This window comes from Scyliorhinus canicula, chromosome 9, assembly GCF_902713615.1.
Source record: "Scyliorhinus canicula chromosome 9, sScyCan1.1, whole genome shotgun sequence".
NCBI classification, from domain to species: Eukaryota; Metazoa; Chordata; class Chondrichthyes; order Carcharhiniformes; family Scyliorhinidae; genus Scyliorhinus; species Scyliorhinus canicula.
In genome coordinates, this window is record NC_052154.1 from 20,869,299 (window position 1) to 20,895,239 (window position 25,941).

At 43.2% G+C, this 25,941-nt stretch overlaps 1 protein-coding gene across 1 annotated transcript in view; it reads right to left on the reverse strand.

Moving 5' to 3' along the window:
* Positions 1 to 2,869: 2,869 nt before the first annotated feature.
* klhl36 (kelch-like family member 36) overlaps positions 2,870 to 25,941 on the reverse strand; it is a 44,851-nt gene continuing 21,779 nt past the window's right edge. Inside the window, exons 3-5 of the mRNA XM_038806314.1 lie at positions 12,880 to 13,953; positions 9,194 to 9,351; positions 2,870 to 4,216 (exon numbers count right to left, since the gene is read on the reverse strand). Of these exons, the coding sequence (XP_038662242.1) occupies positions 3,670 to 4,216; positions 9,194 to 9,351; positions 12,880 to 13,953 (1,779 nt within the window). The 3' untranslated portion in view covers positions 2,870 to 3,669. The remainder of the gene's footprint in view (positions 4,217 to 9,193; positions 9,352 to 12,879; positions 13,954 to 25,941) is intronic.

The window sequence follows — 25,941 nt, forward strand, 5'->3', positions numbered from 1 at the left end:
AAGGGAACACTGTACATTTTGGTTGATAGGACAGAATACACAGCTGAATATGCATATTGTTTTCATTCTAGATAGTTGCTTCACTCACATGTACACATGGTATTTACAATTTATGGTACCAGCACTGCAGAACAATTGCTTTACTCAAGGTTAACAAAATAACTGGCAAGCCTACTCTTATCAGATTATTGGATTTTACTACTGTTTTTGAAATATAGAATTGTTTAGCTTTCTGGTGTAAATGTCCCAAGATGTAACAGCTATTGTAACAATTAAATTAAAAGCTGCAGGCACTGGTTCCCCATTTTCAATTACAATTCAGGTGGAAATATATTACATACAGTAAGAAAAGAATGACAATGACTCTTAATTTTCTACATACTTGTAGCCAACGACAACTCATCTGGTTCTAGTCAACATTGGGGGAGCCTGCAACTGGCAGCAAGTATTGATTATACTTGGAGAGCAAGATGAAGAAGATGAACAGAATTCAACTATAAACTCCGGGTAACTTAATAATTTCTGGAGGGAGTAAAATATTACTTCATGTGACCTTCCCAATCAACTTCCCACAAAGATCCATTTTGACACATATCTAAATCTATTTCCCCTGAACCTGTTTGTTCCTCTGTTCTTTGTTAAAAAGTGCACTTTTAGCATGTTTTATAAGCCCTCCCTGAAGTTAACTCTTTGCATGACTTCCTTGTCTCAGTTCCGACAATAGGTCATCAACGTGAATGAAACATTAACTTGTTTTTCTCTCTTCACAGACCAGTTGACACATAGAATTCATCACTGTCACCTATTCCATCTCAGACCTCTAATGGTGTTTGGAGCTGCATGTTTGTACTAACAGTTAATTTTTTTGCCTAGGAAATAACTTATTTCAAAACAAAATCAAGGGAAAAACTTTCCATTTGGTATCTTTTTAAAAAGATACAAATTAACATATTAATGTGAAAACTCTCACCCCATCAGTTCTCATCAGTTTATGTGTTCCTCTCAATGGTATGAGTCAGATAAAATGAGCAAAGTACTGCACAAGAAATCATCGTACAAGTGATGCAAGTGTAGCCCTGGATCCTATACACCCACCTGGCTCGGAATATAGTGAATGTTTTTAAAAATTCACTTACGGGGTATGGGCGTCGCTGTCTTGGCCACCATTTATTGACCATCCCTAGTTGCCCATCAGAATGTAGTGGCGAGCTGCCTTCTTGAATCGCTGCAGTCCCTGAGGTGTACCTACACCCACAGTGCTGTTAGGGAGGGAGTTCCAGGATTTTTGATCCAGCGACAGTGAAGGGACGGCGATACATTTCCAAGTCAGGGTGATGATAGACTTGGAGGGAACCTCCAGGTGGTGGTGTTCCCAGGTATATGTTAATCTTGCCCTTCTAGATGGTAGTGGTCATGGGTTTGGAAGGTACTGCCGAAGGACCCTTGGTGAGTTCCTGCAGTGCATTTTGCAGATGGTACACACGCCTGTCACTGTTCATCGTGGTGGAGGGATTTAATGTTTTTGGAAGGGATAGCAATCAAGCGGGCTGCTTTATCCTGGATGGTGTCAAGCTTCTCGAGTGTTGTTGGAACTACACTCACGCAGGCAAGTGGAGAGCATTCCATTACATTCCTGACTTGTACCTTGTAGATGGTACACAGGCTTTGGGGAGTCAGGAGGTGAGTTACTCGCCGCAGGATTCCTAGTCTGTGTTGCAGACCAGTGCTTGGACTTAAAAACAAAAATCTAATATAAAGAAAAGATGCTTTCCACAAAAAGTCAAACCTAGCACCTTTTAATGAGAAAGTCAGTAACTATGGTGACATTTAAAAGTCTGCTACCATTATTCCATTACAAATGATCAAAACATGTTGCAACCATTTCTTGGATTGTTATGATGGCGAAGGGACGGGGGGTGTGTGGGGCGGGCGCAGGTGCAGGAATAGAAAGATTTGCCAAGGGCTCATAGATTTTAAATACAGGTCTGTTGAAAAGGTACACTGAAAGGGGCGCTGGAGAACTTGCATCCTCAAATACATGCAGAGTTTTGAATGCAAATTGTTAAAAATCTAAAAATTCTTAGAAATCTAAAAGCCTTACATGTATATTATTGCTATATTTCATAATTTTTCAGCTTAGTTACAAAAATCTGAAACAAAATGTGCTTCATCTTTTAAAAACAACAAAACTCCTGATCTTATTTTTAGACTCCAGACTTGTGCTTGAACACTGTTAGAATATGTCCATTATGTTCTGATAATAATCGGGCAGCACGGTGGCGCAGTGGTTAGCACTGCTGCCTCACGGCACCGAGGTCCCAGGTTCGATCCTGGCTCTTGGCCACTGTCCGTGTGGAGTTTGCGTGTTCTCCCCATATTTGTGTGGGTTTCGCCCCCACAACCCAAAGATGTGCAGGGTAGGTGGATTGGCCACGCTAAATTGCCCCTTAATTGGAAAAAATGAATTGGGTAGTCTAAATTTATAAAGAAAAAGGAAAAAAAAATACTCTGAAAATAATCATTTCTCAAATAATTAGCAATGTCTTTTGAGGAAAAGGTTATTGCTCTGCTTAAAAAGGGTGTTCAAGGGCCAAGAAATTAACAACCCTTAAATATGTATTTCTAAAATAATTTTGATCCCCATAGCTAAGAGCATTTTAAAAAGTACTTCAACATAATCTGCAGAGCATTAACAGTTCAGTGATGTAACTTCACCCCATGAACATGGGGAGTTTTTGATTTTAGCTGCACCAGTAAAGCACTGGAGATTCTGTAGCTCCTATTGGAATAGAAAACTGGCAAAGATGCAGCGCAGAACCAAAATAGCATTTTTTTAATGCAGGAAAGGAATAAGCAAAGGTACTTCATTATATTTTAGAAATGTTCTTATTGGTGATTATGCAAACACAAGACTCTGCAACAAGGCAACAGCCAAAGTAATTACTTTAAAACTGTGAGCTTATTCTATTGAATCATTGAATTTATTGATCTATAAAATAGGCAACTACTGCATTAGTGACACAACGTGTTATTGTGACTGCCAGATATTAGACTATCAGACTGTATTAAACTTGTAACATTATCCTTTTAGGTCATTCAGACATTTGGTTGTTAACACTGCTCACCTTGTATAGTTTGCCCATCCAACAAACGCCCCACATTTTAGCAAAACCAACAAATTTAGTCACATTAAGTCTGGTAGTTATAAACATGTACAATAGGGCCAGACTGCTTGGAAACCCCTGTGGGTGTGCCACTCACTCAAACACAAGCACAAATAACAGTAACTTTAGACCAAATGCATCTTTGTAAATTAACTCTATTTTCCCCCAAGCTAACTTTGGTTGACTGAAAAAAAAACACTAAAATCTACCTCCAATCCCCTCAGGATAGTTTTTTTTTAATATAATAGATTTAAAAAAAAAACAATTTTAATATTTCAGGATCACTCACAATGATTTTGGTTTCTCTGTGCCATTGATGGCAAAATATTATGCATGAATACAGCATTACATAGCTATTACTGTGAATAAATATATTCAAACCATATTGTTAAATGGCAGAAGCCGAACATTAGTGAGGGTTGCTACATGCTTTTTCTGTATCAACTAAAATGAACTAAAATGAAACGAATAGACATCCTGAGGTTATGCCTTTTTGAATTGATTATTAGCTACCGCAGTCCTGGTGTTTAATCTTGAGCTTCTTCTCAGGAGAGCGAGGCTTTAACACACAGCTACAAGCTGACACTCCTGCAATTAGTTTTGGGAGGTCTGGGTCACGGTGCCACTTATTCTCAACTCTGTTATATATCTGTACGGATTTTGAAAACACTGTATTCTCCCAGCTGTAGCCACCAAGAATGTAAATTTTTCCATTCAGAACTGCTACTCCTGACTCACTGTTGGCCTGCAGGAGAGGGGAAACTCGGGTCCATTGGTTATACTGTGGTTTGTAACATTCCACACTTAAAATATCAAATCTCTCCATAGACTCAATATGATCATCACTGCCACCTACAGCATAGATATGATCCTGTAGTGTGCACATGCAGTGCCATCCTCGAGCAGTTATCATTGGCCTTTTTTCTTCCCAAACATCAGTTCGATAGTCATAGCAAAGAAGATTCTTTCTGTAGGGTCCAATTTGGTAATCGTGACCTCCTGAGATGTACACTAATTCTTTATATATTGAACCAGCATGGCCATATGTAAACCTATGAAAGAAAGGCAAAAATGTTATTAATGAAACATAACTACATTGCATAGAATAGATAAGGAGAAATAGATAAGGAGAAAAGTGTTTCTAATTATGTGAAAAACCACTGCTACTTTTTAAATTGCATTTTGATGAATATGTAGCAGCATTTTTAAAATTCAAATGCTACAATTGTCATGTAACATACAGTAATGTGCAATCATAGCGTTTCTAACACAGTAAAACATCCCAAGGTTGAGCACAGGAATGATTGCAGCGACACAGCCAGAGAAAGCACGTTAGTACAAGTAAGAAAAACTTTGGATAGAGGTTTAAGAAGTTTCTTAAAAAGAGGGAGATTCCCGTGTCTGCGTGGGTTTCACCCCCACAATCCAAAAATGTGCAGAGTAGGTAGATTGGCCACGCTAAATGGCCCCTTAATTGGGAAAAATAATTGGGTAATCTAAATTTATAAAAAAAAAAGAGGAGATTCTGGCTGACAAGATGAGCAGCCTGGCAACAGAGAGGCAATGACGAGGGTTAAGAGGTTGTGGTTATGTAGTGCTCAGTGTCATAAACGTTAATGTGAAACTTGATGTCTTTTCAGGTGATATTGCTGAAGGACAACATGTACATGGAAAATAGGAAGAAGTCAAGGATAGATCCTTAGAGGATTCCAAAGGTATGGATGGCACAGTAGCACAGTGGTTAGCACTGTTGCTTCACAGCATCAGGGTCCCAGGTTCAATTCCCAGCTTGGATCGCTGTCTGTGTGGAGTCTGCACATTCTCCCTGTGTCTGCGTGGGTTTGCTCCGGTTTCCTCCCACAGGTCCTAAAAGACGTGCTTGTTAGGTGAATTGGACATTCTGAATCCTCCCTCAGTGTACCTGAACAGATGCTGGAGTGTGGTGACTAGGGGCTTTTCACAGTAACTTCATTGCAGTGTTAATGTAAGCCTATTTGTGATAATAAAGATTATTATAAATAATATGGAAGCAGCATGAGAAGCCATTGTAAGAAATTCTCTGGCTATTATGGTTAGGAGTAGAATGAGGTGAGGGCAATTCCACTGAAATGGAAGAGAGGCATTGGAGGAGGACAGTATGGTCAACCCTATCAAAGGTTAAGAAGGTAGGATTGTGCACCATGGTCATAGTCTCAGAAAATGTCATATGTGACTTTGATTAGGGCTATTTCAATGCTCTAGCAGTGGCCAGAAAACTGAATCAGATAGATCGCTTGAAAGTGGCACGGACTTGGGAGGTGATAATGAATTTAAGATTTGCAGAAAGATTCTATTTTTTTTTCATGAAAAACTTACTTTGTTAGAATGCATTGGAGATGGTAAAATATTCCTTATCCAGACAAAACCATGGCACAGTGATACAAGGAAAGGGTACAAGATGTGGGCAGAATAACAATGACGTTTTTGGGATAAAGGTGCTACATTATATTCAATAATTCAAATAAAATAGCTTTTTATATTATAATAATCCAAATGAGAAAGACAAGTTTTGAATCATGGGCTAAAGTGAGGTAAAGTAGGAAATAGTGTGACAAACATTAACTGAACAAAGCAGGATACTAGAGTGATTAGAAATTAGATGGAATAGAAGGAAATATCACAGGAGCATGATTACTGGGCTGATAGAGAAGAAGCACCAACAATGATCAATTGGAGGCAAAAGATGAGACAGTCCTGGAAAATAGCTGTTCTATCCTTGTCCCACACCCACTTTTTTATTACAGTTAACAAAACGTTGAAAGAAGTGTTTTCAAGGACTTCCGGTGGCGCCCTCGAGGAGACAGGTCGCAGGTCGGATCGCTCCCGCCCGCGATGGGCAAATGGACCTTTTTTGAACGGACTTTTGTGGGACCTGGCAGCCTGAATCGGTGGAGGAGACGATAGGGAAGAGGCTTCCTTTCAGGGGGAATGGGCAGCTGGACTAGAAGTGGTTGAGTGGAGCGGCAAGAATCGAAGAGGGAGCAGCGGGGACCCCAGACCGGGCGGCCAAGCATGACGGACGGCAGGGACCGGGGAGCGGAGGCTCACTGGCCAAGGGAGGAACAGATGGAGTTCTTCAAGAACTGCTTCGCCGAGCTGAGGGGGGACACGCTGGACCCGATGAGAGCGGTGATGGACCGAATGGTCGAGACACAGGGGGTCCAAGGGAAGGCGCTCAGGGAGGTTGAGGCGAAGCTCTCCAGCCAGGCGGGCACGGTAACGGAGCTGGAGCACGAGGTGGAGGAGCTGAACGCCCGACAGAGGAGGATGCAGGAGCAGCTTGAAGAGCTGGCGAACAGAGCCAGGAGGCAGAATTTAAGGATCATTGGCCTCCCCGAGGGCTGCAAGGGGTCGGATGTGGGCGCGTACGTGACGGGTATGCTTGAGGCGCTGATGGGACCGGAGGCCTTCCCTCAACCCCTGGAGTTGGATGGGGCACATAGAGCCCCCGCAGGGAAGCCCAGGACGGGCGACCGACCGAGGGCCTTGGTGGTCCGCTTTCACCGGCTTGCTGACAGGGAAAATGTGCTGCAATGGGCCAACGCGGAGAGGAGCAGCAGATGGGAGAATTGCGAGGTGCGCATTTACCAGGGCTTGGGAACGGAGCTGGCCAAGAGGCGTGCGGGATTCAGCAAGGTAAAGGCAGCCCAAAAAGGTGAGGTTTGGAATGCTGTATCCTGCAAAGCTTTGGGTTACGTTTGAGGAACTCCACTACTACTTTGAGACACCAGAACAGGTTTGGACTTTTATTAAAGATAAGAAACCGGACTTGAACTAATGGGCACCTAGTTCTTTCAGTGCTGTACAGTGGCGGAGGTCCGTTAACCTAATTTGCTCTGATTAGGTGTGGACCTTTATTAAAAGAAGAAGCTGAACTTGAACTAAAGGACTCTGGGCTCTCAGAGTTTTTGTGTGGCGGCGGTTTGTTAAACTATCCTGTACTGTAATGTTTTATCCAAGATTGTTTTCAGCCTGGACAGAGAGTGGGGGCTGGAGGGCGCACTGTTTAGGGTGTTTTGGGGGGATTGCAACAAGGGGGGGGAAAGAGAGGGGCCCTGCAAAGGGGGCCCTGCACTTGGTACCTTTTGGCGGGAGATCGGGGCCTCTGATAGGGGGATGGGCTAGGGGCTGGTTAAGGGACTTGAAAGGGCACGGTGGGATACAATTAAGTTAATGGGTCCCTGGTGTGTGTGGGGGGAGGGCCTGAGCGCTCGGACGGGAGACAGGCAGGTGCCAAGGGCAGGGGTCAGCGTAGCTAGCGTAGGTCAGGGGGCACCAGGGAGAGTCGGAGGTGGGGCGGGGCAGGCTAGGGCCAAGCGCAGGGCTGACCTGGCAGGTCAGGCCTCAGGGGGCAGGGGAGGCCGGGGGGGGGGGGGGGGGGGGGGGGGGGGATTAGGGCCACGTTAGTTTAGTTGCACACGTGTGGCATGGGCAAACAGAGCTGGCAGGGGAAGTGCCTTATTAACATGTTTATTGTTTCCCACTGTTCGTTTTCACTATGTTAAGGCTCTTTGCACAGGGCCATTTTCCTCTCTGTAAACGTTACAAATTTGTGTTAAATAAAAAACTGCAAAAAAAAAGAAGTGTTTTCAACAGGTGTTTTATACCTCTCTAGAATGAGAGGTCACTGTCTTAGGATAAGAGGTAGCAAACTTAAAACAGAGTTGAGGAGAAGCTACTTCTTCCAAAGGAATTTGCTACCCCAGGGTGCGGTGGATGCTGGGACAGTGAGTGAATTTGAAGAGTTAGTCAGATTTTTAATTGGTAATGGGTAGAAGGGTTATGGAGAATGGGCAGGATGGTGGAGTTAAGGCCATGATGAGATCAGCCACGATTGAAGGGCGGAGCAGAATTGATGGGCCAAGAGTGGACAAACAAGGAGTGGAGTCAAAGATCAGAGATGATAGTTGTTGTTTAGACTTTGTTCAACTGCATCTTTGAACAACTGAAGAGTAAGTTTTTCGATAACCAGCGCAGGGCATGGAGGAAATCAAGATGGAGCAAGCATTTGATGAGTTGTCAAGTGCAGCACAATGGACTGATTTGACAGAAATCTAGATGATAGTAGTTTATGATAATGTTTCTGGAAATGCATGGCATTAGATTCTACCAAAAGGTATAGGAGAATGCATAAGGCACTTTAACATAGTTAAGAGTAAGGTGAGCAAAATAAGCTATGCATGGTATATGCACACTTGTATGTATATATATATATATATATATATATATACACACATACACAGACGTTCACTTTGATTCCACAGCATTAAGCTCATGGCAATGGGATAGTGCTGAAAATGCTATTTTCTGTCTCTATCCTACTTTGATTAAATTGTTGTTTGCTACACTTTTTTCTACTTCATCTCATTCTAACCCATGACTCAAAACTGATCTCTCTCATTTGGATAATATAAAAACTATTTTATTTAGATTTTTTTTTCCATGTCGGTGCAACATTGAGGGCCGAAGGGCCTGTACTGCGCTGTATCGTTCTATGTTCTATGTTCTATTTAAACAGTTCAATATATTTCAAACTGTTATTCTGGCCACATCTGATGGACCCTTCCTTGTATCATTCAGCCAATGACCTTGAAAGTTATTAAAATGAATTACCTGAGCCGCGTATAGCAATCTTTTCTAAAATTTAAAGTGCCCAATTCTTTTTCTTTCAATTAAGAGGCAATTTAGCGTGGCCAATCCGCCTACCCTGCACATCACTTAGGTTGTGGGGATGAAACCCACGCAGACAGGGGGAGAATGTGTAAACTCCACACGGACAGTGACCTAGGCCAGGATCGAACCCGGGTCCTCAGCGCCATGATGCAGCAGTGCTAACCACTGTGCCACCGTGCTACCCAGCTTTGTGTATTTTAAAAATACACTGATGATAAATCAATTCACAAGATATCCTAAATAATTCATTTAGTAAGTACATGCAAGATATCCACAGATTCAAGCCATATTAACAATATGAGAAAGTACTGCAGTACCTTGGTAAACCAGCAACATAAGCCCAGGAATCATTATTGGGATCATAAATTTCAACAGAGGATAAAGCACCATTTTCATTCCTTCCTCCAACAGCTATCAGAAAGTTTGCAAAGGAATCCAAGTAAAAATCCACTCGTCTCTGATTCATGGGAGCAACCTGAAAAGCAAACCTAGAACATCTAAGAAACCATGTGTAAAATTACTGCATTTTCTTCTATTAAGTGTTAATCACTATTTATTTAAAGGCCTAATTTGAAGACTATTTTACTGTAAAATATCCACTGTAAAAAGTTTCATATACACACATCTTCCTACTTCTCCAGATGCGCGACACCATTTTTGCATCGCCCACTAACCATTTCTCCTGTTCCCCCACCCACCAAGGTGAAATAATCCCCCTGCTCTTTTCAGTCTGATCGACTGGAGTACAGAATGTTCCCTTTACGTTCTACCTCTCCGATAGAGATGCATCTAAAAATATTGAGGTGTTGCAACAGGCTTTTGATAACATTGGGTATCATCTTCACAATGACTTCAACATAAAATGTAAGATTCATGTGGAAACTAGAGAGGCCTTAAAAATTAGCATTGCCTCTCAACATCCTGATAGTGCAAGCCACCGTCCCTCTGCTCCCCACAGTTCCAAAAATGCTCTTCTCTGCTACGTGCTCCATAATATTTGCCTTGGAAAGCCTCAGTCTGCAGAAGGATGAACTGCCAGAGCATAGAAATTTAATTGAGGAAATAATAACACCATTAATAAAGCAGAAATCAAGACTGCACCAAGCAGTAAATCTATAGGCCTTTCATGGAGTTCCACAATTACATTAATTCTTAAGAGGAGCAATCCATAATTGACAAACCACCTCGCTTGATATCTTCATACCATCTATTGTAATTGTGGAAAAGACCCCCTATTATACTCCAACCTGTGATACAAATTAGTGCAATGTTCATGTTCAAGTCAAATGCAGAACCATTATTTCCTCTATCATTACGCAGTACATGAACATTGATCACCGGGGTTGGCACCTTTGTAGAAGAATCAAAACCTATCACTCCTTTTAAATGATTTCCTGATGAAAAACAAAAATGGGTTTGATTTTTGAAAATTTGAAATCTTGTGACGTTGCTAAGCTTGCTGGAGGAGTTATCCTGCTCTAACATTAACCTAATGAAAATGGCAGTTCTCCCTCGATTATGTGTACATTTCACAAAACTGTTTCATTTGTGCATTAAATGCCACTTAAACTCGCCATAAAAAATTAAGAGTACTTAACAGTGAAAGTACCCATTTAATGAGGAAATGTATGGTTGCTGAAATATCATTTAATTTCAACATTGGATTTTAAGGAGTGTCTCAAAAGGAGGGAAAGCAAGGTAGAGGGGAGAGATGTAGGGAGGGTATTCCAAATAGGAAACATGGGCACCTGTAATGGAGCAATTAACAGTAGGGATGCACAAGAGGCCAGAATTAAAGTAGCAAAGCTAGAAGATATCACAGAGGTAGGGAGGGATGAGGCCACAGAGGGATCTGGAAATCAGTTTGGGAGTTTTAAAATCAAGATATTGCTTGACTAGTACTTGCTGCAAGTGAAGACATGGGTAGCAGAGTTTTGGATGATCAAGTTCACACAGGGTAGAATTTGGAGACCAGCCAAGACTGCATTGAAATAGTTGTGTCTTGACATAACAAAGGCATGATGAGGGTTTGAGTAGCAGAAAAAGGTGAAATTGGGGTGAAGTTGGGCAATATTATAGAGTTGGAATTAGGCAAACATGATAAGAGGGAAGTCAAAAGCTCATCTTGGGAACAAACGTGACACCAAGATTGCAGAGACTGAGCTAATTTCAGAACTGTTGCTCGGGTGAGAGATGGAGTTATTAACTGGTGAACAGAGACTGACAACAATAGCTTCAGTCATCCAATTTCTGTTTTTAAAAAATAAATTTAGCGTACCCAATTCATCTTTTCCAATTAAGGGGCAATTTAGCATGGCCAATCCACCTAGCCTGCATATCTTTGGGTTGTGGGGACAAAACCCATGAAAACACGGGGAGAATGTGCAAACTCCACACGGACAGTGACCCAGAGCCGGGATCGAACCTGGGACCTTGGCGTCGTAAGGCACCGTGCTGCCTGCCAAATATGTAATTGGCAGAAATTGCTACTCATTCAGTACTGGATGTTGGCTAAGCAGCTTGATAATTTAGCAACAGTGGAGGAGTTGAGGGAGGTGGTGCGACAGAGTTGGGTGTCATCAGGTTGCATATGAAAAAACTAATACCTTTGGATGATGTTGTCAAGAGGCAGTGAGTAGATGAAAAAAAGGAGGGGGCCAAGAGGAGGTTAATTCACCTTCTCCCTCACCTTATTTCTGACCCTAATGTAACTCAAGTTCACAATCTTTCTTCATTTTTCCTGTTTCTTTTGCAAAATCTTTAAATCTGTCTGGTGAAGGAGATGAACTGATGTTCCCTTAGATCCTAGATGTCTTGCTGCTCTCAGCGTACCATTGGCAGTTCACTTTTCCACCTGCTTTTTTTAATATAACGGGATGTGGATGTTGATGGCAAGGCCTTAACAGGGCAAAACATTTTCAAACTCAAGGGCAAGGGAAAAAGTACAACTAACAAGGCATGCAAGCTGCCTTACTACAGCAAATTCCAGGCCATTGAACAACGCTCAGGGCGACTGGTTTCACTATTTATCACTATGCGAAACAGAGCAGTATGTAGGGCAGATCAGATAGGAGGTGCAGGTTGTCTTCTCTGAAGTTTATTAGTGAACCACTTGGACTTTTACAGAAAACTGGCAGCTTTCTTGGTCCTTCTCTGGTGCTCACCCATAAGATTCTGATTTACTATACTCAGTTTCACAACTTGCCATTGTAGGATTTACCCTCTTGTATTCTTCAAGCGATGTTGGTCTTCGCTGAATAAATCCTGCATCAGGAAACCAAAATCTATTAGCACCAACAACTTAAGGAATGCTGATTTTAACTTCACAAGTGGTCCTGGAGGATTCATGAGAAACACCAATGGGGCCAACGAAGAAAAGCTGTTGTAAGCCGTCAATGGACCATTAAGAACAATCTATATGATGCCCATAAACCTGCTTCTCACACCCTCTGTCCCATTTGCAAATTTTCTGCCTTATTTCTTAAATATCTGTGGAACTAATTGCCCACTAAATCCCCAATGTGGAGATAAAGAATTTATATTAATTACTTGTGGGCAAAAGGTTATTCATTGCTTACATTTTGTGTTTAATACAGCTAATTGGATTTACTAGATTATCTGAATTATTTACTAGTAGACTCCTTTACCGTTGCACCTTCCTTAAGCGATTTCTGTTCTTGTAAAAGGACTAATGTCAATGCATGTAGCAACTAAGTCTCTCTTTGTCCCAATTATGTCAAATGAGCAGAGAGGAATGTATGAATATTACACAAAATAAACTCAGTTTGATTAGGGTCTGAGTGCATGATGGACTTTTAAATTCAATTTAGAGTTTACAAGTTAAATATGTACCCCATTTGAAATTTTCTTCCACAGCAGAAAGATAATGACAATAGAAACCCTGGCAGAGGCCTGGAAATATTGCTGTGAAATGATCATGTATAGGTTCATTTTTGATGTTCAAATAGAAGTGATGTCAAGTTATAGAAGAGAAGAAATTTACCTTGAACCATTGATTACATCTAGGATCATATCTATAAAGGATGTTTGAAGCTGCGTCACCTCCATTGTCTCGAGATGAGCTTCCGCCTGCCATAAAGATAAATCCTCCAAACACAGTTACACAGTGGTGGCTCCGCCTTGCAGGCAGCATTGTTTCAGAAAACCATTGCCCTTTTGCCGCATCAAAGAAGCACATATCATCACTTAGCTCTTCTCCGCGTTCTGATACTTCCCCACCAACAAATAAAAGTCTTTCAATGCCTGAGCGGAGGGAGGAACGTTTGTTCTGAAGTATTGGTTGTTTTGCGATGTTATTGTGATAATATAGCGCTTCTTCCAAGAAGATTTCACAATTTGCTTCTTTGGGAAGTAAAGAATACACTGCTGGTTTAACTCGATGTAACAGATCACTTTTAGGTATAAGTGGGAAATGAATGTTTCTAAGGACATTGAGTGCATCCTGCACTCTCTCTGGGCTCTGTGTCAGCCACTGCAGTGCAGCCTGCAGCAAATCATGTTCACATTCATGTTGTACATTGTTGCTTTCCAAATAAAGACAAAGTTTTTGCACAGAGATGTTCTGTAAAAATTCTGGAGTGAAGGAAAGGGTACCAAAGTCATGCAGAATAAAACTATCAATGTAACAGTCCAATCGTTCCAGGTCATAAATTGAGGCCAGTTCTTGAAGATATAGGTAGTTTTCTTCACTAACTTCGTTCTCCAGGTACTCGCAACAAAAATCTACCACTTTCCAAATTTGTAGTAGATGCGCAGTTTCCAGCACATAGTCAATATTGCCACCATCTAAAGGGAGCTCGCTGCTGTACAGAAAGTCAATCACAGCTTTCAGACCTATGTAGGAGGCTCCAACCAACTCAACTTCTTCCTGATAAGCTTCCCTCATTCCAATTGTAAACATAGAATTAAAATAGTCACTGTAAACAGCCAAAAGGTTCCTGTGGGCTGATACTTTCTGCTCATCTGCCACAAGCACGATATCACAGAACAGTCCCCTCTGTCTCTGCTCATTTAGCCCCTGAAGGATGTCACTAGAATGATCCGCCCACCTGTATACCTGAAAGACAATTCACTTTGAAGGTTACTGTACTTTCTTTCATTCAGCATTTTTAGTCAAAATGAGTGAGTAAGAAATTCTAGGACCTGTGTTTATTGAGGTACAAAAGGTTTTATGCATTTGTTAATAGCACATTTGAGTTCACACTTATATATTTTGAAATATTCACTTACCAGCATAGAAATTGCAGTCTAGAAAATAAATCCAGTGTGGTCACAATAACTTAATTAAGGCTGAATAAGTTATTTTGCCACAGGCTAATACTCACAAGACATCCTACTAATTAACTTGACAAGAGCTTCACTGGAAATATTCAGCTTCATTAGCAGTGGCACCCGAATCCTTTCTAACTTTGTTTCTTTATTACTTTCCAAACCTTTACTTGTTTGCAGTGGTGATATAAACAATTCAAAAAAGGCATTTTGCTAGTGGCCAAAATAAGTTATGCAACCAGTCGATTTAAACCAGCTGTGCTCTCAAATTCTGAAAATAAATTTGTTTTAGTTAACTTCAGCAGGATGCCAGTATCATTTTTATTAAATGCAGCACAATTTTAAGGATTTATCACTCCAACTACAGCAACCAAAACATGATTTGTGGCATTTTAGTGATGGCAAAATAAATATGTAGTCGATTGTAAATACTATCTTGCTTTGTTTTACAATGCAATTGGAGTGACTGAAACCAGAAACCATTACAATATAACTAGTGATTATGCGATGACAGGTATCACAGTTGTTTTCAAATATACTAAACGTATTATACTCTGCTAATACAAAAGTTAAACATTACATCAGTTTCCATAGACGTAGGATTTTTCAAGAATGGTTGGCAGCACGGTAGCACAGTGGTGTGGGCAGCACAGTTGCTTCACAGCTCCAGGGTCCCAGGTTCGATTCCCTGCTTGGGTCACTGGCTGTCCGTGTCTGCGTGGGTTTCCTCCAGGTGCTCCGCTTTCCTCCCACAGTCCAAAGATGTGCAGGTTAGGTGGATTGGCCATGATAAATTGGCCTGAGTGTCCTAAAAAGGTAGGTGGGGTTACAGCAATAGGATGGTGTGGGCTTAAGTGGGGTCCTCTTTCCAAGGGGTGGCGCAGACTTGATGTGCCGAATGGCCTCCTTCAGCATTGTAAATTCTATGATTCTATGAAAAGAGGTTTAAGAATCTGAACAAAATGCCAAAAATATTAATACAGGGGATACAAATATTTACTTAACACCCGGTGACGTAGTCTATGCAAAATAAATGATCGCCACATTATCAGAAGGATGTGATTGCTCTGGAGCGGGTGCAGAGGCGTTTCACCAGGATGTTGCCTGGGATGGAACATTTAAGTTCTGAAGAGAGGTTGGATAAACTTGGGTTGTTTTCGCTGGAACAGAGAAGACTGAGGAGCGACCTGATCAAGGCGTACAAGATTATGAGGGGCATGGACAGGGTTGATAGGGAATAGCTGTTCCCCTCAGGTGAAGGGTCAGTTACGAGGGGACACAAGTTTAAGGTGAGGGGCAGGAGGTTCAGGGGGTAGTTGAGGAAAATCTTTTTTACCCAGAAGGTGGTGACGGTCTGGAACACACTACTTGGGAGGGGGGTAGAGGCTGGTTGCCTCACATCCTTTAAAAAGTACCTGGATGAGCACTTGGCACATCTTAACATTCGAGGCTATGGGCCAAGTGCTGGCAAATGGGATTAGGATTGGCAGATCAGGTGTCTTTCATGCGGCAGTGCAGACTCAAGGGGTTGAAGGGCCTTTTCTGCACTGTATTTTTCTGAAATTTTTTTTTTTTACGTGCGGTCAAGTTCTTTCACTATAGGAACTGACTTATGCCAATTGTGAAGATTAAAAATAGTACTGCAGGACACTGGACAATGATAGTGAAGGACATTAATGGATAGAGTTTCCTGTTCATGAGGCAATGAGATAATTTTTGCACAGCAAATACAAGAGAATTTGGTAGCAAGGAATGAATGTCTTTAACGAAGCCGTTTCAAATTTCTGTCCACTTCGATTAACATATTGGAAAAAAGAAAATCAACCATACTCCATTATGGTCATGTGATCTTCCCTGCCTAATATTCAGGTTCTTGGTGCATTCAGGCAATCCAATAATCCTACCCAGGCACATAGACTGAAAAATCTCAACCAGGATTGTTCATCCATTTGCTATGAACGGCCATTTTCCAGCCTAGAATATCAAATGTCAAATGACAGAATAACAAACTATTTTCAATAGTAGTTTACACTATAGATATTTGTGAACTATGAGTACTTTCAACATTGCAGTAACATGAAGTTTTCACTGCATTTAACTACGTAATTTCTTTCTTGTCCCTAACGTTTTACTGTATTCTCCTGAAAACACTGATTCAGGCTTGCTGCACTTGTTGGCAAGCATTCATTGTCCAAATGTAAAAGGCTACTTTTGATAGGTGGTCCTGAACAGCAAGTGTCAACAAGCTCATTGATATCACAATAGAGCCTGATCCTATCCACTCCACGTTCATACATCCCAGCGTTTCGGCAGCAGCCACTGTATAGCAGAACAGAAGCCATAAAAGTAATCCGGGTATGGAATATTGGTATTTCAAGGGGATTGGAACTCAAAAAGTGTGGAGAGTTTTGCTTCAGTTGTACATAACAAGGTCGATTGCCCATAGTAGAAATGCAGTGACGATTCACCAGAATAATACTGACGAGGAAAGAGTGACATTATGAGGGCAGGCTGCAAAAATTGTTGTTCCCTTCAGTTTGTTGAATGCTGGGCTAATTTAGAATGATTAAGGGATTCGATCGAGCTGAAACAGAGAAATGATCAATACCTGTGATAGATCGACAGAATTTTGTAAGCAAGTGTCAAGGATGTGGGCAGCACGGTAGCATGGTGGTTAGCAGAAATGCTTCACAGCTCCAGGGTCCCAGGTTCGATTCCCGGCTGGGTCACTGTCTGTGTGGAGTCTGCACGTCCTCCCCGTGTGTGCGTGGGTTTCCTCCGGGTCCTCCGGTTTCCTCCCACAGTCCAAAGATGTGCGGGTTAGGTGGATTGGCCATGCTAAATTGCCCGTAGTGTCCTAAAAAGTAAGGTTAAGGGGGGTGGGGGGTGTTGGGTTACGGGTATAGGGTGGATACGTGGGTTTGAGTAGGGTGATCATTGCTTGGCACAACATCGAGGGCCGAAGGGCCTGTTCTGTGCTGTACTGTTCTATGTTCTATGTAAAAGTGAGTAAATAATCGATGGAGCAGGCAGGAGAATGCGGATGAGAAAAATATCAGCCATGATTGAAGAGCAGAGCAGACTGCTCCCATGTCTTATGGTCTTATGTACAAATCAGGCATGATCTGATTGAATGCTAGAAGAGGCCCATGGACCTGAAAGCCTACTTCTGTCCCTATTTTCCATTACCTGCATTGCCTACTGTGTGGAAGCCAACAGGATGTTTCAAATATGCCTGGCTGTGATTAGTTAACTGAGCCTAAGACAAGGAACTCAGTCAACATCAATATGACTCAGCAGGTAGCACATTTACCCACTGAGCAATGAGATAAAATCCAACCATTTTGCACAGAACAATACTTTATTGAATACCAAACCAGAACTCCACCGAAACCCCTTTCCCTTCTTGCTATTTGGCATGTTTTCTTTACTCGCTGGTTCAGCAGTCCTGTACACAGTCGGGTAGTATAGCGATACATATGTTACATCGTGGTAGTTTGTTCTTAATTAGTTGTCTGTATTCACACTAACGTGCAAACTCCACAGTCACCCAAGGCCAGAATTAAACCCGGGTCCCTGGTGCTCCGCATTGGGTGGATATGGTACTGGAGGAGGGGGTAGCGCAGAGGCCGGGGTGGAAATTAGATGTGGGACTGCTGGGGGACCGAGGGTTCTGTGACAAAATTGAGGAATAAGTAGGTTTCAACTGTACGGGTGAGGTGTCGGGCAGTTGGCTGGGAGGCCGTAAAGGCAATGGTGAGGGGTGAAGTGATCTCGCTTAAGACAAGGGTGGACAAAGAGGAGAGGTTGGAGCGGCAGAGGGTAATAGATGAGATGTTGGAGGTAGATAGGAGTTATGCAGAAGATGGGGACCCAGCGAAGATGGAAAAGAGGAAGGAACTACAGGCGAGCTTTGACCGACTATCTACCAGGAAGGTGGTGCGCCAACTGAGACGAGCAAGGGGTGCAGTTTATGAGCATGGAGATAAGGCTCCAGTCTAAATATGTTCGCAGGTCAGCTTCGGAGGGAGGCAGCGGTAAGTGAAATTGTTCAGGTGAGGGACAGGGCAGGGAAGTTGGTGGTGGCTCCGGATCTGATTAGCAAGTTCTTTGAGGAATTCTATGAGAGGTTGTGCAGGTCAAAGCCATCTGGGGGAGACCGGGGGATGCAGGAATTTCTAGTTGGGTTGGAGTACCCGAGGTTAGGGGAGCGGGACAGGGCTACATTAGAAGGAGCGAGAGTGGAGCAGGAGATAAAAGATGCGATTTGGAGATGCAGTCGGGGAAGGTGGCAGGGCCAGATGGGTTTCCAGTGGAATATTATAAAAAATTCAAGGATGAGCTGGCACCCCTGATAGTAGGGATGTTTGAAGAGGCGATAGGGAAGGGGGTGTTGCCACAAACTTTGGGGCAGGCATCGATTTTCCTGTTGCTTGAAAAAGAGAAGGACCCGACGGAGTGTGGGTCGTATAGGCCCATGTCACTTTTAAACGTGGATGCAAAAGTATTGGCGAAGGTACTGGCGGGTAGGTTGGAGGAGTGGCTCCCGAAGGTGATAGGTGAAAATCAGACAGGTACAACATTTCTTGTTTGGTGGGGAGAGTGAAAGCTGATCTGGCAAGGTGGGATGGTCTCCCTCTGTCACAGGTGGGCGGGTACAGGCGGTTAAAATGAACATGTTGCTGTGATTTCTGTTTATTTTCCAATGCCTGCCGATTTTCCTGCCAAAGGCATTCTTCAGAGAAATTGATGGAATGATTACCTCGTTCATATGGGGAGGGGAGGTGGCCCGAGTTAGAAAGGTGCTGCTACAGAGGGGAAAGCAGGCAGGGGGTTTGGGTCTTCCAAACCTGATGTATTATTACTGGGCGGTGAATGTGGAGAAGGTGCAGAGCTGGGTCAGAGGGGTTGATTCCCAGTGGGTCAGAATGGAGGAGAGTTTGTGCAGGGGGTCGGGACTGAAAGCACGAGCAACAGCGCCACTCCCGATGGCCCCCGGGGAAATACTCAGGGAGTCCGGTAATAATAGCTTCATTGAAAATTTGGAGGCAGTTTCACCAACACTTCGGGTTGGGGGCAGGGTCAAGGGAAATGCCGATTCGGGTAGTGTCGGCGGTTTACGGAGCTATTTTGGAAGAGGAGAAGGCGCCACTAGAAGGGATCAAAGCAAAGTGTGAGGAAGGGTTAGGAGAGGATATGGAGGAGGGGTTCTGGTGTGAGGTGCTCCGGAGAGTGAACGCCTCCACCTCGTGCGCGAGGTTGGGGCTCATACACCTGAAGGTGCTATGTAGAGCACACCTCACGAGGGCGAGGATGAGCCGATTCTTTGAAGGGATAGAAGATGTGTGTGAACGTTGTGGGGGGGGGGGGGGGGGGGGGGGGGGGGGGGGGCAAATCACATTCATATATTTTGGTCCTGTCCAAAGTTGGAGGATTACTGGAAGGTGGTCTTTAGGGTAAATATGAAACTGGACCTGGGCCCTCGGGAGGCCATATTCAGGGTGTTGGACCAGCCGGGGTTGGAAATGTTGTAGCCTTTGCCTCATTGATTGCCCGAAGGCGGATCCTGATGGATTGGAGAGCAACTTCTCCACCCTGTGCCCAGGCGTGGCGGGGTCATGTTGTAATTCTTGACTCTTGAGAAGGTTACGTTTGAACTGAGGGGAAGGATGGAGGGGTTCTACAATTCATGGGCATTATTCATTATGCACTTTCAAGAACTGGATAACATCGAACATTAGGTGGGGAGGGGGATGGTTGGGAGGGTTGGGGGAGGGGGACTGTGTGTGTTAATGGTGACTATGGGTGATTCCTGTTTCCTTTTTGCCATTTGTTTATGTGAACATGCGGGCTAATGCTTGGGGAGGATGGCATCGTTGTTGTTGATGTGCGGATTGACATATTCGTTACTGATTATTGTTTGTTGTTGATGGGTGTAAATTTGGGAGAAAATGTGAAAAAGGAGGAGAAATTTTTTTTTTTTTTTTTTTTAAAAAGGTCATGCACACAAAACGCTAACTCCGTTTCTACCCCCAAAGATTTTGCCAGAGCTGCTCCAATGTTTTCTATTTCAGCATCCCACCATTTGTGGAAACAAAATAAGCTCGTTCTTAAAATAGCAAACAGTGATAATGGAGAAGATGGCAGAATAACCAAACTAAACCCAAGGAAAAAAGGGGTATGATGCCCAGCAATATTGAGTATTGAAAAACTCAATCGGTCTAGAAAGACCTGCGAAGAGAGAAACAGAGTAAATGCTTTCAGTCCATTAGGACTCTTCTTCGGAACTGAAGTAGGAATGTGATGGGTTTTGGGGGGGGAAAGAGAGAGAGAGAGAGAGAGAGAGAGAAGAGGGAAACAGCTCGAGCAAAATAGAAAGTCAGGGATAGATTGGCGGGCAAAGAAGATAAAGCGACAAAGGTGTCATGGAGCACAAGACAAAGGGAGTTGTAATGATAGTACTATAATCTAAAGCTTTGATCCCAAGTGTGTGTTAATGGCAGAATAAAAATCAGCACTGTCTGAAAGCAAAATATCAGAATGTGTTAAGAGCAGAGAAAGGGTCAGCACTGCCCGAAAGAAAACACAGGAGAACAAGATATACACGGGCATTTGGGAGAAAGCAAAATTCCAAATGAAAGGACAGAGTTCATAGTCTGAAATCATTGAATTCAATGCTGAGTCCAGAAAGCTGTAAAGTGTCTAATCGAAGATGTGATGCTGTTCCTTCAGCTGAAACAATGTAGCAGGCCAAGGGCAGAAAAGGGAGCATGACAGCAAGATGGTGAATTGAAATAGCAATCAATCAGAAGGTCAGCAGCATGCTTACGGACTGAGAAAAGGTGTTCCCAGAAGTAGTCGTCCAGTCTTGAGTTTTATCTCCACAATGTAGCGACCTCATTGTGAGCAGTGCATATAATCAACCAAACTGAAAGAAGTCCTTCACCTGGATGGAACGCTTGGGTCTTTGGATGATGGGGGAGGAGGTAAACGGGCAGGCGTTACATCTGCAATTGCATTAAATTGTATCTTGGCAAGGGGAGAAGTGTTGGGCGTGATAGAGGAGTAGATCAGGGGGTCACAGAGGAAATGGTCCCTTGGTGGAGAATAATCCGTTGAATATGGAGATGGTGGAAAGTAAGGATATCATGGTTCTGGGAGAAAGGGGAAGGAGTGAGGATGTAAGTGCAGGAAGTGGGTTAGATATGGTTGGGAGCCCTGCCAACCACTCTCCGGCTGAGGAAAAAGGAAGACACATGATACCACTGCTGTGAAAGATAGCATCAATCAGAACAGTGAAAATGGTGAAACTGCGAGAACAGAATGCAGTTCACAGGGTGCGAGGTAGTTGTGGTAGCTGTCGGCTTCTAATGAATGTTGGTGGACAGTCCACCACCAGAAACGAAGACGGAGAAGTTAAGAGAGAAAAGTCAAGGAAAGGAAAGAGTCAGACATAGACAAAGTGAAGGTGAGAGAGGGGTGGAAATTGGAAGCAAAACTGATGAATTTTTCCATTTCCAGACACAAGCACAAAGTGGCACCGATACAATCAACTGCACCAGAAAGAGTCGTAGGCGGTACCAGAGTAGGATTGAAACAAGCAATGTTCCACATACCCCACAAAAAGACAGGGATAACTTGGGCCCATGCAGGTATCCATAGCCACATTTCTGCACAGGGAAGCATATTGTAGGTATAGAGCACTAAAAAGAGAAGAGGCCCTTCTAGAGTATAGAGGGATGCTTGAAAAGAAATTAGGAGGGCACAGAGGGGCTACAAATATAATTGGCAGTTAGGATTAAGGAAAACCCAAGGCATTTTATAAGAGCAAGAGGATGACCAGGGAAAGAATGGGACCCATCAGGGAATAAAGGGGCAATCGGTGTGTGGAGCCAGACGATGTGGGCTAGGTCTTAAATGAATATTTTTCATCTGTATTCACGAAGGAGAAAGACATGGTAGCTGGAGATTTCAGTTGGGATAGTGAAGTTATAGAGCACGTTAAGATTAATAAAGATGAGGTATTAGACATTTTAGCAGGCATAAAGATGCATAAATCCCTGAGAAATGTATCCCAGGTTGCTATGGCAGGCAAGGGAGGAAATTGCTAGGACGCTGACAGAGATATTCAAATCTTCGCTGGCCACAGGTGAAGTGCCAGATGACTGGAGGATAGCTCATATGGTACCTTTATTCAAGAAGGGCAAGAGGGATAAGCCAGGTAATTACAGGCCAGTTAGCCTAATGTTAACGGTAGGGAAATTATTGGAAAAAGTTCAGAGGGACAGGATTAATCAACAGTTGGAAAGCCAGGAATTGATCAGGGAGTAACACGGACTTGTTAGTAGGATATCCTGTCTGACAAATTTAATTGAGTTTTTTGAGACAGTAACTAAATATATTGATGAGAATAGCGCAGTTGATGTGGTTGACATGGACTTCAGTCATGTGTTTGGCAAGGTCCTGCATTGAAGGCTGGTCCAAAAGGTTAGACCCCATGGGATCCAAGGCAAGTTGGCAAATTGGATCCAAATTGGCTTGTTTATAGTAGGCAAAGGGTGATGGTGAAGGGTTGCTTCTGAGATTGGAAGCCTGTGACCAGCAGTGTACCACAGGGTTCGGTGCTGGGACCCTTGCTGCTTGTTATGTATATTAATGGCGTGGATGTGAATGTAAAAGGTATATGATCCAAAAATTGGTATTGTTGTTAATGAGGGAGACAGTTTTAGGCTACAGACTGATAATGATCAGCTGGGTAGAGCAATGGCAGACAAAATTTAATCCTGATAAGTGCGAAGTGATGCACTTGGGGAGTTCTAATAAGAGTAGGATATACACAATGAACGGTTGCTCCTTAGGGAGTATTGAGGAACAAAGGCACCTTGGTGTACAAGTCCATGGATTCCTGAAGGTGGCAGCACAGTAGATTGGGTGGTGAAGAAGGCATACGGAATGCTCGGCTTCATTAGCTGGTGCATAGAATATAGGAGCAGGGAGTTCTTGGTACAACTTGATAAAACACTGGTTAGGCCACAGATGGAATATTGCGTGCAGTTCTGGTCACCGCACCATTGGAAGCACGTGAATGTACTGGAGGGGGTGCAGAGGAGATTCACCAGGATGTTACATGGGGTGGAAAGTTTCAGCTATGAGTAGAGGCTGGGTTTGTTTTCCGTGGAGCAGAGAAGGGTTGGTGGGGGGGGGGGTGGGGTGTCTGATAAAGATATCCAAAATTATGAGACGCATAGATACGAGTATCTAATCAGAATCTATTTCCCATGGCAGAGGTGTCTAACACCAGAGGGCATAGGTTTAAGGTGAGTTGTAAGTGGTTTAGAGGGGACCTGAGGAAACAGTTTCTCACCCAGAGAGAAATATGGAAAACGCTGCCTGAGAGCGTGGTGGAGGCAGGTACAGTCAAAACATTTAAGAAGCATCTAGACAAGAACATAACTTGCCAAGGCATAATAGGCTACGGACCAGGTGCTGGTAAATGGGATCAGTATAGATTGGTATTTGATGGTTGGCACAGATATGGTGGGCCGAAGCTCTGTTTCTGTGCTTATGACATTGGGAAGTCAAAACGCAGACTGGGCGACTGCTTTGCAGAACACCTTCGCTGAATCCGCAAGTATGATCCTGAGTGGGGATAAAAAACATAGCTATCATTCTTCATAAAAAGAGCTGCTTTATATAAACATATGAACATTAAGTAAGGGACGATTATGAAAAAATGATTCCCCCCCTCCCGACAAGCATCCTGTCACAGATCAGACTCCAAGGGGTGGGCTATAACTGCAATTATTAACGCAATTCAATAGTCTCTTCCTTCTCATGTAAAAGTTGTTTAGTCAATGATGGCAGGTTTGAAAGTAAGGTTTGAGGCATTTGTTATTTAGAAATAGGGGAAATAAACCAAATGAAGCTCTCTTTCATCTAAGTGAAGTTTTTACTTTGTTAACTTTAGTTTGCAGCTCTCACTCAGAGATGCAACCCAAGGTTAACACTGCTGCCTCACAGTACCAGGGATCAATTCCAGCCTTGGGTGACTGTCACTTGTGGAATTTGCACTTTCTCATAGTGTCTGTGCGAATTTCCTCCGGGTGCTCCGGTTTCCTCCCACAGTCCAGAAATATGGTTAGGTGATTTGGTCATGCATTGCCTCATAGTGACCAAAGTGCGTAGGTTCGGTGAGGTTATGGGGTTACATAGATTGGGGGGGGGCTAGATAGAGTGTTCTTTCAGAGAGTCGGTGCAGTCTTGATAGGCCGAATAGCCTCCTTTTGAACTGTAGGAATTCTATAGTATGAGAACTATCAGAGTGTGACTTGCTAATTAGTCAGAGGGTTCAATAGTTACTACTTATAAGAGCGGCATTAAACAAAGTTATTGATTGGCCCAGGTACACTAATTGAAGTTACTTTACACATAGGTCACATTTTAGTTCATAGGGAGCATGGGCCTGTATGTGGAAGTGAATTTTCAGATGGCGCACAAGAACGGGGATGTGGTGGCCTAGTGGTATGGTTACAGGACTTGTAATCCAGCGACCCAGGGTAATGCTCTGGGACCCAGGTTCAAATCCCACCACGGCAGATGGTGAAATTTGAATTCAATTTTTAAAAATCTGGAATATAAAGTCAAATGATCATCATCAAATGATGGCCATGAAATCATTATCCATATCCTTTTGGGAGGAAAATCTGCTACCCATACCTGGTCCAACCTACATATGACTCCAAACCCACAATAGTGGGTTAAATACACTCAGAAATGGCCTAACAAACAAAATGGCCTCACGGTAGCATGGTGGTTAGCATCAATGCTTCACAGCTCCAGGGTCCCAGGTTCGATTCCCGGCTGGGTCACTGTCTGTGTGGAGTCTGCACGTCCTCCCAGTGTGTGCGTGGGTTTCCTCCGGGTGCTCCGGTTTCCTCCCACAGTCCAAAGATGTGCGGGTTAGGTGGATTGGCCATGCTAAATTGCCCGTAGTGTAAGGTTAATGGGGGGATTGTTGGGTTACGGGGTACGTGGGTTTAAGTAGTGTGATCATTGCTCGGCACAACATCGAGGGCCGAAGGGCCTGTTCTGTGCTGTACTGTTCTATGTTCTAAACCACTCAGCAATAGATGCTCACTCAGCCAGCGATGTCCACATCCCCTGAATGAATAAATAAAAACGTATCTCAAATGCACAAATGCGGAGGTGTTCTGCAAACAATACTTAATCTCAGCTCGACTGGTCATCACCCTGCCAACTCAGGAATAACATTTATTTTAGTTTCAAAGTATGGTTCTATTTTCTTATACATTACTCTTCATAAGCACAGCCCATATATTTACATAAGTTCGGAATTTGTGCCACTCAGCTTTATTATAAGTATCACTTTTAATATTTTCTAAATAATGAATCATAAATATGAGAATCAAACATTTGTGGAAACCCCAAACCCCAGTTTGCAGCAAACATAATGCAATCATTTCTTACTTTATACTATTTTTCTCTTCAGATTCAAACTTGAAAACCTGTTTCCCCAATTTTTCTTCTACACAGTCAATATCCTGGTTGTCAACATCTCATTTCTGGGCAGCACGGTGGCCTAGTGGTTAGCACAGCTGCCTCATGGCGCTGAGGTCCCAGGTTCGATCCCGGCTCTGGGTCGCTGTCTGTGTGGAGTTTGCACATTCTCCCCGTGTCTGCGTGGGTTTCGCCCCACAACCCAAAAATGTGCAGGTTAGGTGGATTGGTCACGCTAAATTGCCCCCTTAATTGGAAA